The sequence below is a fragment of the Ambystoma mexicanum genome, chromosome 10 (genome assembly GCF_040938575.1).
Source record: "Ambystoma mexicanum isolate Mex_15411 chromosome 10, UKY_AmexF1_1, whole genome shotgun sequence".
Lineage (NCBI taxonomy): Eukaryota > Metazoa > Chordata > Amphibia > Caudata > Ambystomatidae > Ambystoma > Ambystoma mexicanum.
The window spans coordinates 897,432,564-897,445,407 of NC_090932.1; the positions used below are offsets into that span (position 1 = coordinate 897,432,564).

The 12,844-nt window shown below is 45.8% G+C and overlaps 1 protein-coding gene across 1 annotated transcript in view; it reads left to right on the forward strand.

The window, feature by feature from the left end:
- Positions 1-12,254, forward strand: part of MCCC1 (methylcrotonyl-CoA carboxylase subunit 1) — a 577,485-nt gene extending 565,231 nt beyond the window's left edge. Inside the window, exon 19 of the mRNA XM_069618652.1 lies at positions 11,943-12,254. Coding sequence (XP_069474753.1) covers positions 11,943-12,062 — 120 coding nt within the window. The 3' untranslated portion in view covers positions 12,063-12,254. The remainder of the gene's footprint in view (positions 1-11,942) is intronic.
- Positions 12,255-12,844: the final 590 nt, after the last annotated feature.

A 12,844-nucleotide genomic window follows, 5' to 3' on the forward strand; every position in this document is an offset into this window, starting at 1 on the left:
TGGTACTGTCCTGGTACAGGGTCCTCAACCCAACCTCCTCCTTTTTGATAGGTTACTCCTGCACCTTATCAACTACCAACTTTGTCTCCTGTCTCTCTACCTTCTCCTATTTCTATCTCTCAGGCACTCTCGCTGCTTGTGGGGGGAGGCGCTGTCCCATGAACCCCCGTAAGTCTCTCAAAAGTGGTATGTTGCCACTCTGAACTCTCGCTCTGTTATCAAGCACTCCTCTGACATCTGCCACCTCCTTGAACTCCTGGACCCTGATGTTGTTGCCATCACTGAGACTTGGTTCAAGGACAGCTATGTCACAAGTTTTTACACACTTCTCCCGGAAGGCTACAAGATCATCTCTAAACCCAGGACTAAAAGAACCAGGAGGTGGTGCCTTGATATTGTTACGCTCACCTGGCTCCCACAGACGAGTCGATCTGAACTGGACAGCTGCGGTCTCCACCAATGTGACGCGTAGGGCCAAGATGGCGGACTGGACTGGCCCACCTAGCTTTGTTTGCTTGGCTCGTAGGAATATCCTTCTGAAAATGGAGAAAGGGAATTAACCACCCGTGGAGTTCAGTGTAAATTTCCCCACCCCGGCTGTTCTCCCCACAGATCACCTTTGATGTCCCCTCCTATAGTCTCACCTGATGGTTTGAAAAGATGAGCTCTGCATCCTGCATTGAGCGCAGGGGCGCGTTGATGACCAGTTGCTTCACTGGCTCGAAGGAATCGGTGAGTTCCAGAACAATAATGACTCCGAAAAATATGTAGTTCACATGTCTGACTTTCACTCTTGTCCGATTCCTTGCAGTTTGCAGCTTGACCCCAGCGAAGAGTTCCTCGTGGTAGCTGACGAAGTTCAGGTAAGAATTTGGCTTATCCTACACAGTTCAAAAAATGAAGGCCAGAATGTAAGCTGCTTGTTCCCTTATTCAGGTGTGGCGAGAAAATATGAAGTTCGAGGAATTATGCCTCTGGCGGTAAAATTATGTAAGTCCATTGCGGTGAGAAGAGTTCCCCTTATTTGTCCCGTTGTCTCACCTTGTCGTCCTTTTGTTCCCCTTAGGGGCCGGGGTGCGGCGAGGATGCAATGGAGACTGCGCCGCCCCGTGAAGAGGAATAGTACCCCTGGCGGTAATCAGGTAAGTCTATGGGGGTAGTTACTATTGCCTCTGTTTATTTCCTTTGCTCCCTTTGCTGTTCTTGTGTTCCCCTTAGGTGCCATAATGCAGCGGAACGTGCAGAAGGATGCAGTGGATCGTGAGGATGCTGCGAGGGCCGGTGAGTTCAGTGCGGCGCTGCAGCAGGCGAGGCAGCATGCATAAATGCTTCTTTCTTCCAGCTCGAAGGTGCGGTGGATCCGGAATCCAGGTAAGGATCGAAGGTTTGCTCTTATTCTAACCTTTCTCCTTCTGTTCCTCCCTTTTTCTAGGAGCTGCAGACTCGAGGCAGGCGTGGCAGAGGACTGGATGCAGGCTTGCAGACACGGTGAGCGTTACGCTGCTGGATGCAGAATAACGCGAAGCGTGTGCTGCTCTTCGGGCGTGGTTTAAATGGCCTCCAAAGTAGTCCCAGGTGAGTATTCTTCCCCAGCCCCACCCGAGTAAAAAATAGTCCCTAGGTAAAATAGTCCCTTCCAAGTCTCATTTGGCTTGGAACTCTGCAGCATGGTCTGCACCAGGTAAGCTTGCAGCATGGTCTGCAGCATGGTAATCTATGAGACGGGCGCGATAGGCGCCAGGACCGCACCCAAACAGCCCCTAACGGGGGCTTTTGGGCTTGCTCAAAACAACTTGATGCCTGCTTCTGGGGTTGCTGGACCTGGTCTGGTTCCCCGGGGGTAGGCATCATGACAGATATATCCAGAGTGGATCCCTGTCTCCATCATTCCGACTCAGGCCTACTCCTTCTTTGAATGCCTGGTCTGCAGGATATCCCTCTCACCAATCTCCTCTCTTACTCTGGCCACCTTCTATAGGCCACCTGCACAGTCCACCCTCTTCCTCTCTGAATGGGCTGACCTACCCGCCTCACTCCTATCCACCTCCTCACACCTCCTCCAGCTCGGGGATCTAAACATCAATCTGGACTCCCCAGACTCTTCAGGACCTTTCCATAAAACTCTGCGACTCTCTCTCCCTATCCATTCTACCTTCTGGGCCGACTCGCAGTCCAGGCCGCACCTTGGATGCCCTCATCTCCACTGACATCCCTCTCTCCACCCCTCTTATTACAGCATTCTCCTGGACCGATTACTCTCTTCTCCCTTCCCACCTTAAGCTTGCAACTCCTCTGGCATTGGCACACCTCACGCTGCCTCCCGTCTTCAAGGCCACCTGATACATGAAAAGAGTGACTGCGGCTGCCTTTGCCTCCTCCTACTCTCCGTAACCTACCCTTGCGGCTGACTCCCACCCTGACACAGCCCTCTTGAACTTTCATCTCTCCATTTCCAACACTCTTGACATCCTTGCCCCTGTCATTAGGGTGCGTATGAAGCCTCCCAAAAAGTGCAATTCCTGGTACGACTCTGATCTGGCTGCCCTCAAAGGCAAGTGTAGAGCAGCAGAACGGAAATGGGTGACCTCGTGTGCACTCTCTGACAAACTGGCCTGTCTCCTTCATCAAAGGCAAAATAGATTCTGCATCCGGTCCAAAAAAAGAGTCCATATTCAAGCACGCATCTCTGCGGCATCTAACAACATGGCTGAACTTTTCAAAGTCTGCAAGGAATTGACCCACCCTTCTGCAGCCTCATCTTCCACTGCTCCCACCTATGCCCTTTGCTCGGCATTTCAGCGCATTTTACCAACAAAACCTTGGAAATCCTTTCCTCTCTCACTCCTTCACCCGCCCATTTACCAACATCCTCTGAGCCACCTTCGGCCTCCCACACTCTTCCCCCTCTTCTGTCTTGAAAAGGGGAAAATTTTCCTCGGGACCAGCCCTTCAGAGCAAAAATTACCCAATTCAGCCCAAAATACAGGTTCTATTGTGCTGAGCAGTGAACTCATGCTAGTGAAAAATGACACCTTCAAAATGTTTAGCATTTATTAGACAAAAAAGCATAAACAGTGAATTTAGCAGCACTTTGGAATTCAAGTTAGAGAAGATTAGAATTAAGAGAAACAGAGAAACACTGGCTTACGTCCCTTAATCAGCGCTAGGAGACCCTGGCCCTCATAAGCTAGCTGTTGCCAGGCCCGCTCAGATGACAGCGCTGCAGGGTGCCGACAGAGCATCAGGTTCCGGACACTCGCTCTTGCTTGAACCAGTTCTGGGTGAGTGCACCTTTTGTGCTCTTGTGCCGTCAATCAACATGACACACAGTTCCAGAACTTTCCCTGTGCAAAATATAGGCTTGCTCATGGAAAAACCAAACTCTCTCCTACCCCTCCCTTGGAGCCCTCTCTGCAAAAGTACTGGAATGTCCTTATCAGCGTGTGGGCAAGGCCGTACCAGGCCTTCTCAGGAAACAGGATTTGTTTACGAAGCACGGCAGAGCCACGGCTAAGGGAAGGCAGAATATTCTAGGAGAAGCTGAAATCAATTAACCCCATGTGAGCAAGCTCTAAAAGGCTTGCACTCATAGCTTTAGTGTCCATAGCGCTTAAGATTGGCTATCTAAGCGCTATATAGGTGCCATAATGCTCCAAACACTCCAATAATGTCTCTATTAGCCACTACACTGGGGCCTCCTCCCTGCCTGTCTATGCACAATGCATAATGTGACCTGCCACCCTTACTAGGGCATTACTTTCAGCATTTAGCACATACTTTGAATAAACCATTGGCTTTCAGCGGCTAATGCTGTCATCTGAAGCCCTAATTGGCAAATTGGCACTTTGTATATTACACCATCTTCCTTTTCATTTGCTTCCCCTGTCACATCTGAGGAGATCACTAGGCAAGTCCGGTCTATGAAAACCTCCTCCAAACAGGTGGATCCATGCCCTTCTAAAATTATCAAGGACAACATTGACACTCCAGCCTTGGCGGACCTCTGCAACCGCTCCTTCGCTTCCAGAGTTTTCCCTTCCTCTCTAACATTTTCTGGTGCGCCCACTACTCAAAAAACCTTCGGCCGACCCCTCTATCCCGGCAAACTATCGCCCAATTTATATCACTCCTTTCCTGGGCAAACTACTGGAGAAGTTGGGTATGTCTCAGCTTACTCCCCTCACTGGATCTGTTGGTTATTTCCATGATCATCAGTCTGCCTTGGGAGCATCCAGAGGCACGGAAACTGCTCTCCTGAACACCTGCGAAGACCTGCTCTCAAATATTGACATTAAATCTCCTTCTATCCTCATTCTCCTTGACCTCTCCTCAGCATTCGACATACTAAATCATAACACCTTGATCAATCGTCTCTGTGATACCCTGGCCATCACTGATCAGGCCCTGGCATGGCTTACCTCCATTCTCTCCGACCAACCATCCCAGGTGGAATTCTAGCCTTTTCTCTCAGCTATCACTTTATCTACTTGCGGGGTCCCTCAGGGATCCAACCTATCGCCTTGGTTTTTCAATATCTACATGGCCGCAGTGGCGTACAGGACCTCTTCCTTCACTTCCAACTTTTAGTGTTATACGGATGACACGCTCCTTCAAGCTACCCTCAGCCTCTAAGTAAGACAGAGATTGTTCTCATTTGGTCCCCTGCTCCCGTTTTCCTATACACTCTGGCCGGCCTCCCTTGGCCCTGCGCCCACACCCACCAGTGAGGCAAAAAATCTGGGGGTCATCTTTGACTCCACTCTGTCCTTCACCCCTCACATCAGACATATCCAAAATATTGCACTACCAGCTGCACCTCCTCCAAGGTATCCTACCTTTTCTCGATTTCCCCCAGAGACTCACTATCTCCAGAGCTCTGGTACTCTCTAGACTTGACTACTGTAACAGTCTCTTTCTCACTCTCCCTACTTCTACACTCCGACCTTTACAACACATCCAGAACAGAACCCCAAGACTTATCCTTGGCCTCAAGCCCAGGGACCGCATCTCTCCGACACTGAAATCCCTCCACTGGCTCCCTGTAGCTGCAGGGATCAAGTACAAGACCCTCTGCATAGCTCATAAGGCTTTCTGGGGCCGGGGCCCACACTACCTACAGCACACTCTTCCAAAATCTACTCCCTCTAGAGCACTCGGCTCGTCCTCCTCCAACTCTCTGAGAGTTAGCTGTTTTTCCAAACAGAGACTTGGGGGTTATATCCCTATCCTCTGTGGAAGCCACCCTCTGGAACAGTCTGCCGGCCTCTCTCCGCCTCGATCCGGATCGCCTTAAATTCCGTAAACTCCTAAAGACCATCATCTTCTCCTCTGCCTCCTCTTTACCTCTCCCCTGCTAACCTCTGCTCTCTACCTGCTACTTCCTCCTTCTGCTCAGCTAGCTGACTAGTTGCCTGGCTCACCTCGGAACCTTACAGGTCCCAGGCACCCACACCAGTCCGTCCCTGCCCTTGCCTACGGACCCCCCAGCACTTCTTACTACGCTACGCAGTTCCCAATGAGATTACCCTCTGCACTCCTCCTGGACCAGGCGCACTTGTCATGTTCCCCCTTCCCTTGCACTTCCTGTCCGCGGCGCGCCACCTCTCTCCTCTTCCCTATTATCCCCGGCCGCTTGTCACGCACTTGCCTTACCATCAGTTGTTGTGTACCTTCCCTCTCCTCACCCCCACCCCCTGCATTCCCACTGTTACCACGCTTGAATTAGCAGAAATGTCGTTGGGCCTAGTATGCTATTATTACTGTATATCATTCGGAATCTCCAAGGCCTTATTGAATGATTGTATCCCATGTTCCCCTCCTGTCTTGGAGCGCTTAGAAGCACTTGTTTTGTGTATAAGCACTTTATAAATAAACAATACCAATACCATACTCCTGGTTCAGGTCAGCTAGATAGTTTCCCCTTTGAAGTTCGATTGGAGGAGATTCTCACAGGGAAGGACAGGTTCCACTGATTGAAAGCTTCCACCATTTCAGTTTGCGGTGGGAACATAATTGTTACCTGCAAGAAAAGGAATTTAGTTCACAGTGGTGCAGTAAAAGGTGGTTTGCTTAGGGATAGCCAAAATCACTGTCACTAGCTTGGGATTTTTATAAGGGGGTGGTGTACAAAAGCCGGATCTGGCAAACCAATCACTTGTAACATTTCTGGATTTTGGACTGCAATTATTCCCAGCTCTTCTCCTCTTTCTGCCATACCTGTGAGAAATAGTTGGACCAAGGCATGATGCACAGCACCTTTAAATTGAAAATCAAAACCGGGTGCAATGCACATACACATGTGCTTAGATGGCCATCACTGATCCTCGCTTGCTCAGAACCCCGGGTGCTACCCACCAGTTATTTTCTCCACACAGATTGATTATGAGCATACAGTGAGCAGCTGTGAGTTTTTGATACAATGCACCTCAAATGATTTTCATTTTGTTATCCCCCTCGTGCCTTTGCCTTCAGTGTCAGAGAGTAGATTCTGTGCCAACTTCAGAAGAGCTCCTGTGGAGTTGGATCTGCTCTCGTTTTGCCTGTAGTATTTGGGGGTCCAAGCATTTGTAGACAAATTGTGCTCTTTGCAAACACTTTCCACCACAGAACATTGCTGTCATGGCTCAAGTGCTTGGAAGTCCTCTGCCAGCATTAGCCTCCGAAAGAGTTCCTTGCCTTTGTGAACAGGAAGGTTAGTATTTTTTATTTACTAATTGAAGGTATCTGGTTTCCAACCACTGACTTCACAGGTAGGGGTTCCCTGATCTGTTGTCTGTGTCTTTATGGACAAGATACCAGCTTCACATCCGAGGACCCCATCAGATCTATAAGAGCCAATACTGAGATGCTGCTTTATTTGCCTACTAATGACCATCGAGCCAAGGTGCCTGATGGGCTTCAACATCTGCTTTCACTAGGGTTTATCACAGAGAACCAGTTTCAGCCCCCAAGAAAGCCTGAGTCTGATGCTAAGGAACATCCACACGATAAGGGCACCATTTTTCAGTTGACCCCCACCACCACGCTCATAGGCCCTCTAGAGACATCTCTACCTCTCCCTTAGAAGAGGTTTTGATTTCAGGGCTTCTGTCCCAACAGATCCAAGGCAGCGTTCCTAGAATTGTGGACCTAATGGAGGCTCCAGTGGACCAAAGGAAATGCGGGAAAACCAAGGCCTATTCAGCTTGTACATTATCACAAAGATGCCTTTGCTAAATGCAATGTTTTCTCTTATGTTGACCTTTCCTCCTCTGCTGTGCACTCTGTTTTCCCTCCTGCTTACTCACCCCTCTGCTACTCTCCCTCCCATTATCCCATGGTGACCCCTACCATTGTTGTTACCATTTAATCCTCCTCCCCCCCTTCCCATTACCTATTTCTGTTGTCCACCCGGGTGTGCCACTTCTCTTGTATCTCTGTTCTTTCTCCACCTCCTTCTTAGCCTGTTTCCTCAATTCTTCAGGGGGTGGGGGGGCAGCACACTCCACTGTACCCTCCCCCAACCGTACACTCTCCCTGCCAAGCCAGCATTGTCCTCCCAACCAAAGCCCACCCCAAGATGGCGCCTAGCTAAGCCACCAGACATCATTAGAGGAAACAGATCTATGTAATCACTGTGCAACAAAAATACCAAACCCACCCCCATATATAATTGTTAAGAAAGGCACACTAACATGTTGAGCATTTTCAGATTCTGTATTTTGGCTGCGAAATTATGGGGTGATACTGCGTACAAAACAAGACTCCTTCCTTTGTGTAACTGTCTTTCATGAAGGAAGAATTATAAGCCTTTGCAAAAAACAAATTGAACTAATGACTTAACATGGTGGCTCTCTGCCACGTACCAAGCACTCACATTGACAGCTGCACCACAGATTTGGGATGGCATTTACATATCCACAACTGAGGTACTCCTGGCACCACAGTGACATAATTATATAATAATTGGTTATTTATAACGCGCTTAATACACAGAGGTTTCTAGCCGTGGACTCACTGTGTTGCTCTGCGTCGTCTTGCTTCCAAGGCGAGCATGTTGCCTCTGTGCTATTCTCCATAGGGCACCATGCAGCACTAATCTGGATTTCAGTCCCCATATTCGCAAGCTCGAGTTTTCCATCTACACTCTAATTCATTATTTGGAGGAAGTGTAGGAACAAAAGGAACATGAGAAGTAACAGAAGGAGTAGGAACAGGAGTAGGAGGGACAAGAGTAGGGGACACCAGAAAGACAATTACAAATGGAGGTGGAGCATGTTTGACAGGTGTGCTATAGTTTTATCTGGAAGGCAGGGAAAAACAGGCATACCCTTGCAGGCTGACATGCTGAAAGAGGTCCAGAAACTCTGTGATTCTTTGCGCTCTACCTAAGCGGCTAACAGCAGACTGGATCTCAAATTGAAGGCCTGATGGAGGAAAAGTACCACCTCAGAACACATCCACTGGCACAATCCGCTGTTCTTGCCATGGCACAAGCCCACAGTGGAAGGGTTAACCTGCCCACCCCCTCCATGAATGCCGCTATGCTAGCATCTAAGGAACGAATATCTCTGGATGTAATTTGTAGTTTAACCAAATAGTAAGACACTCTCTGTTTTTTGCCTTAGAATTGATGCAAAGCTGCATCATAAGAACAGGCTTTTGATAGCAATGCCTTCAGTTACACCCATCACTGTACTACAATGGAGATATGTGCAGAGATGACACAGTTTCCGGAACAAAAGATGCCCAGTAAATGCTTTCAGGTAAACCTCTGATCCCAACAGACACGCTTTGGTATTTGCAATCGGTTTGCTCTTTACACCTGCACTTTGAAAACTGGCATCTCCATAGAGATCCAATGATATTCTACATCTGAGAAATGACCCCCAGGCCTGTTGCTGTTCTTTGTTTCACACGCTGGGTTACCAATGCCACTGTCACTATGCTTTTTCTCATCCTTAGAACAGACACACCGTTTTCATACCAACCCTCTGCTGTGCCTTATCCAACAGCTGCCAAACTCAGATAAGCGTACGTGGGGAGAATATGTATGTATCAAGGATGGCAGGAAATTAAAACTTCACTTTTCTGCACCAGGGCCTAAATTGCGGACAGCTGGAAGGCTGTTTGACATCTCCCTGTGCACAGACTTATTTAAGGGGGCACTGTCATACTGGCAAAGAGTATACAGCCACAGAAGCTCTGACACTGAAGAATTTATTGCACTTCTCATCACAAACAAATTGGAAATTATCAAGTAGATTGACAAATTTAGGTTTTAATATAGGAAGACTGAGCTGTTTTAGCGGTTGTAAAAGGTGTATCTAACTTTTTATGATTTTATTCATTTGGAAATTCAAACCATCTCTTGCAGCATCAATGGTATTTGCAGTATGGAGTACGCATTAGAGCAATAAGTTACTTAACCGTCTGCAGCAATAGTTCACAAAAAACGAAATGAAGCAATGAACTTCTGATGGAACGCAGATCTTGGAAACCCTTCTTGTAAACAAGTTACCCTGTGTACTCCAAAATATAATCCAAGAAAGCAAGCGTATAATACCAATTGCCTCTGTAACACAGCTGTAGAAAAAGAACATTATTCAGGGTACTGGTCAGAAGGCCAAGGATAAGTTGGAAGAACTTAAGGTCTTCCTGCACCAGTTTCCTCTGATCTCAAAACCCCCAAATCACTGACCCATTAAGACCTCCCAAAAGTGCTTGTGCCCTGACCAATAGATTCCCATGACAGGCCTGATTACGTTACCTCCAAGACTTTTGGAGAACGTACTTTTTTGTTACTTGTTCTACCAATTTTAGATTCTTGCTAATCTTTGATCCCAGATAGTCATAGGTGTGAACAGACTCCATCTTCTTCTAAGCATGTTCCTAGGTGTTGTGTCTAGAGCAGAGTCGTTTGTGTCTAGAGGGAGACCTTGTAGTGCATAATGCAAAAGCTCAAAATTAATGAGAGGAAAGTAGTTCCTTGGAAACTTTATTGGCATTAACAAAAGTAGTCCATGCCATTAATCACTTGCCCAATCTATAAGCAGCAGTAGAGAATGGCTTTGCTGTAAACATTTCCCAAACTTTCCATAGAGATTTAGCTCAGATTCTACATGTAACTATAAACGGAATCCTTGGAAATGGTGTATGCTTCTTGGAAATACTCCAATATTGTATGTTTTCCTAAAAAAATGAAAATACCACTTAGGTCAGCCTACATGCCCATGCTTTGGTCACTGTTAACCGGTGATTCCATCTGTTTTATGCCAATATGGGAATGATGAGGTGGGAAACATGAATCGATATTATTGAAGGTGTACATTTGCAGGTCATGGAACAGTGAGGTAACCTGGTATGCCTACATGAATTCAGGCAGGCATCACTAATTTTCCTATTTATATTTGCAACTGAGAAATACTTGACAAGGGATCGCAATTTGCATTTGGTTGAATTCTAACTCTAAGATGATATCATCTTTTGTTAAACCACAATCCCCTGTGAAACAGCCCAGTGTTCTTAAGTGGCCAAAAAACGACCTGCTTCACAGTACAAAACACCTAAATAATTACTTCAGCAATGATTTCCCTGAGGCTGTTGGACAGATGAAATCAATATGAGTGTTTTTATGTGGCCATTCTGTCCTATATTGGTGCAGCCAGTATGGCCATATTTTTCTATTGTGGCATGGCATATTTATTCTGGTATTACGGGCAGTCAACAAGATTATGTTCTTATGTGGGAAACCGGCACATATTCGCAGGGCCAGCATAGACATTTTTTTTATGCTGTCGTTATTGAAATTATGGGCAATGCAAACATGGGTATGTTATGTAGGATTAGTCGCATTTATTGGTGCAGCCAGCATGGACATGTTTGGATATCGCCACCATGATTGTTTTTTGTTGTTGTATTTAGACTGGCAGATTACAGGCATATATTGTATGCAAAGGCATCATGAACATGTTTTGGAAAATTCTCCTGTGTACTGTTGGTGATTTGTCATCTATAAGTTTTTAATGTGTTACCCTAAAAACACGATTTTGAACTTTGGCTTTTCCCCCCAATTTTTCACAGGTGGTGTGCTGTAAAATATACCATTTTAACAGATTATTTAATAATACATTCTCGGGTTGGATCTCCCTGCTCCCGAAATCATGCTGAGTTGGCATTGACTCCCTCGCCACACGTGGCCACTCCTACATATTCCTGGGAAATATATATGCCCCTCAAATAAAAAAAATCATCAGCCGTCATTGGAAATGAAGACTTTGTTATTCAAATAGTGATATTGCTAACATTTAATTTGGTTTTGAAAAGCCCAGAAGACAACAAATGTGGGAAGTTAAAAAATATTTGTGGCATTTGCAAAAGTAAACTGTTCTTGGATTATTTGCAGCACATTTTTATGTTTTCATTTAGTCACATTTATTTTTTATAGTAGCATTCCCGAGCGCCGACACGATTTCACTGTGTCTTAAAATACAGACCTAGGTTGTGAACATGTGTAAATAATAATAATCAGGCTTTTAAGTACTGAAGTACCATAGCATTAGTGTTATTGTTATAAAATGTAATGGTACTTAATGTATTGACCACAGAAGGATGAAAGGAAGAGAGCTGCCTTACGAAATTCAAAACTATGGCTCGGATTCCAAATTGGCATCAAGTCCACACAGATATCTAATGCAAGTGTTTAGCTCATTGATCTCTCTTTCTGCACTTGTACCACAACATATTCTCATTGATTCATTAGGGAGGAATAGATGATTTGCATTACCATTTTGGATTAAAACTCACATATAGATAATTGTTTCAAGAATAACACACATTCATATTCTCAAAAATAATACACAGTCATATTCTGTAGATTGGAGCGTTTTCTTTTCTATCTGTACCCTTTGTAGAACACACTTTCTACTAAAGCTGTAAACGCCATATATTATATTTCCTTACAGCACACCATACGGGCTCCGAAGGCTGGCCTCATAAAGAAGGTGCACTTCAAAGAAGGTTTTCAAGCAAGCAGGCATGCTCCCTTAGTCGAGCTGGTGGAGGAAGAGCCTGAATCGGATTAACTCCCATGAACTCATGAATTTCTTCTTGAATTTTTACAAGAAGGAAATGCCCTCCAATGAAAACCATTTTATTTTAAAAGAACTATGCCGTACCATGGTGAACCCTTTTCCATGGATTGTGATACAACAGACGCTCATCTGATGAAAACTTGAAATCATTTAATCTAAGAAATAAAGAGAAAGAACAATTTATTTCGCTTTGCGTTGGCTTTAGTGGGAGTGGAGTCATTTGAGTACTGGTAATGTGGCTATTTATTGGTAGTTGTGTATACATATTCTAAACGTTTACAGTGTGCTGCCTTTCAGTCCATGTGAAATATGCACAGTGCACTAGCACAAAACGTATGTATTTGTTTCCTTTGTGTTTTACTGTGCTCTTCCAACATTTCTTTTTTCAGGAGTGTGAAGGAGGATGAGTGGAGCATATTAGGCTTTCCTAAGCAAGCACAAGGCAAAACATGCAGTTACAGTCTGTGACTTGAGCAGGGAGTTGTGTTGTTACAATGTGGCGGCAGAACTGAATATTTAAAGACCTCTGAACTATTTCAGATAGTTTGGTCCTGTGCAGAGGAATCAGTGAAGGCAGTTCCAAATGGTAGAGCCTTGGGCTTGCAGAGACCAAGCCAAAATGACTTTACTTCATATGACGAGTGAGCCATGTATTGTGGGTTGTCAGCCTTGGGCATCTGGCTGACTCACAGTAAAGGAGTAGCCTCGTCACATAATAATGTACTTGCCCATATTGTAAGGCTGTCAAAATCGATTGAACAAGGGGCCGGTTT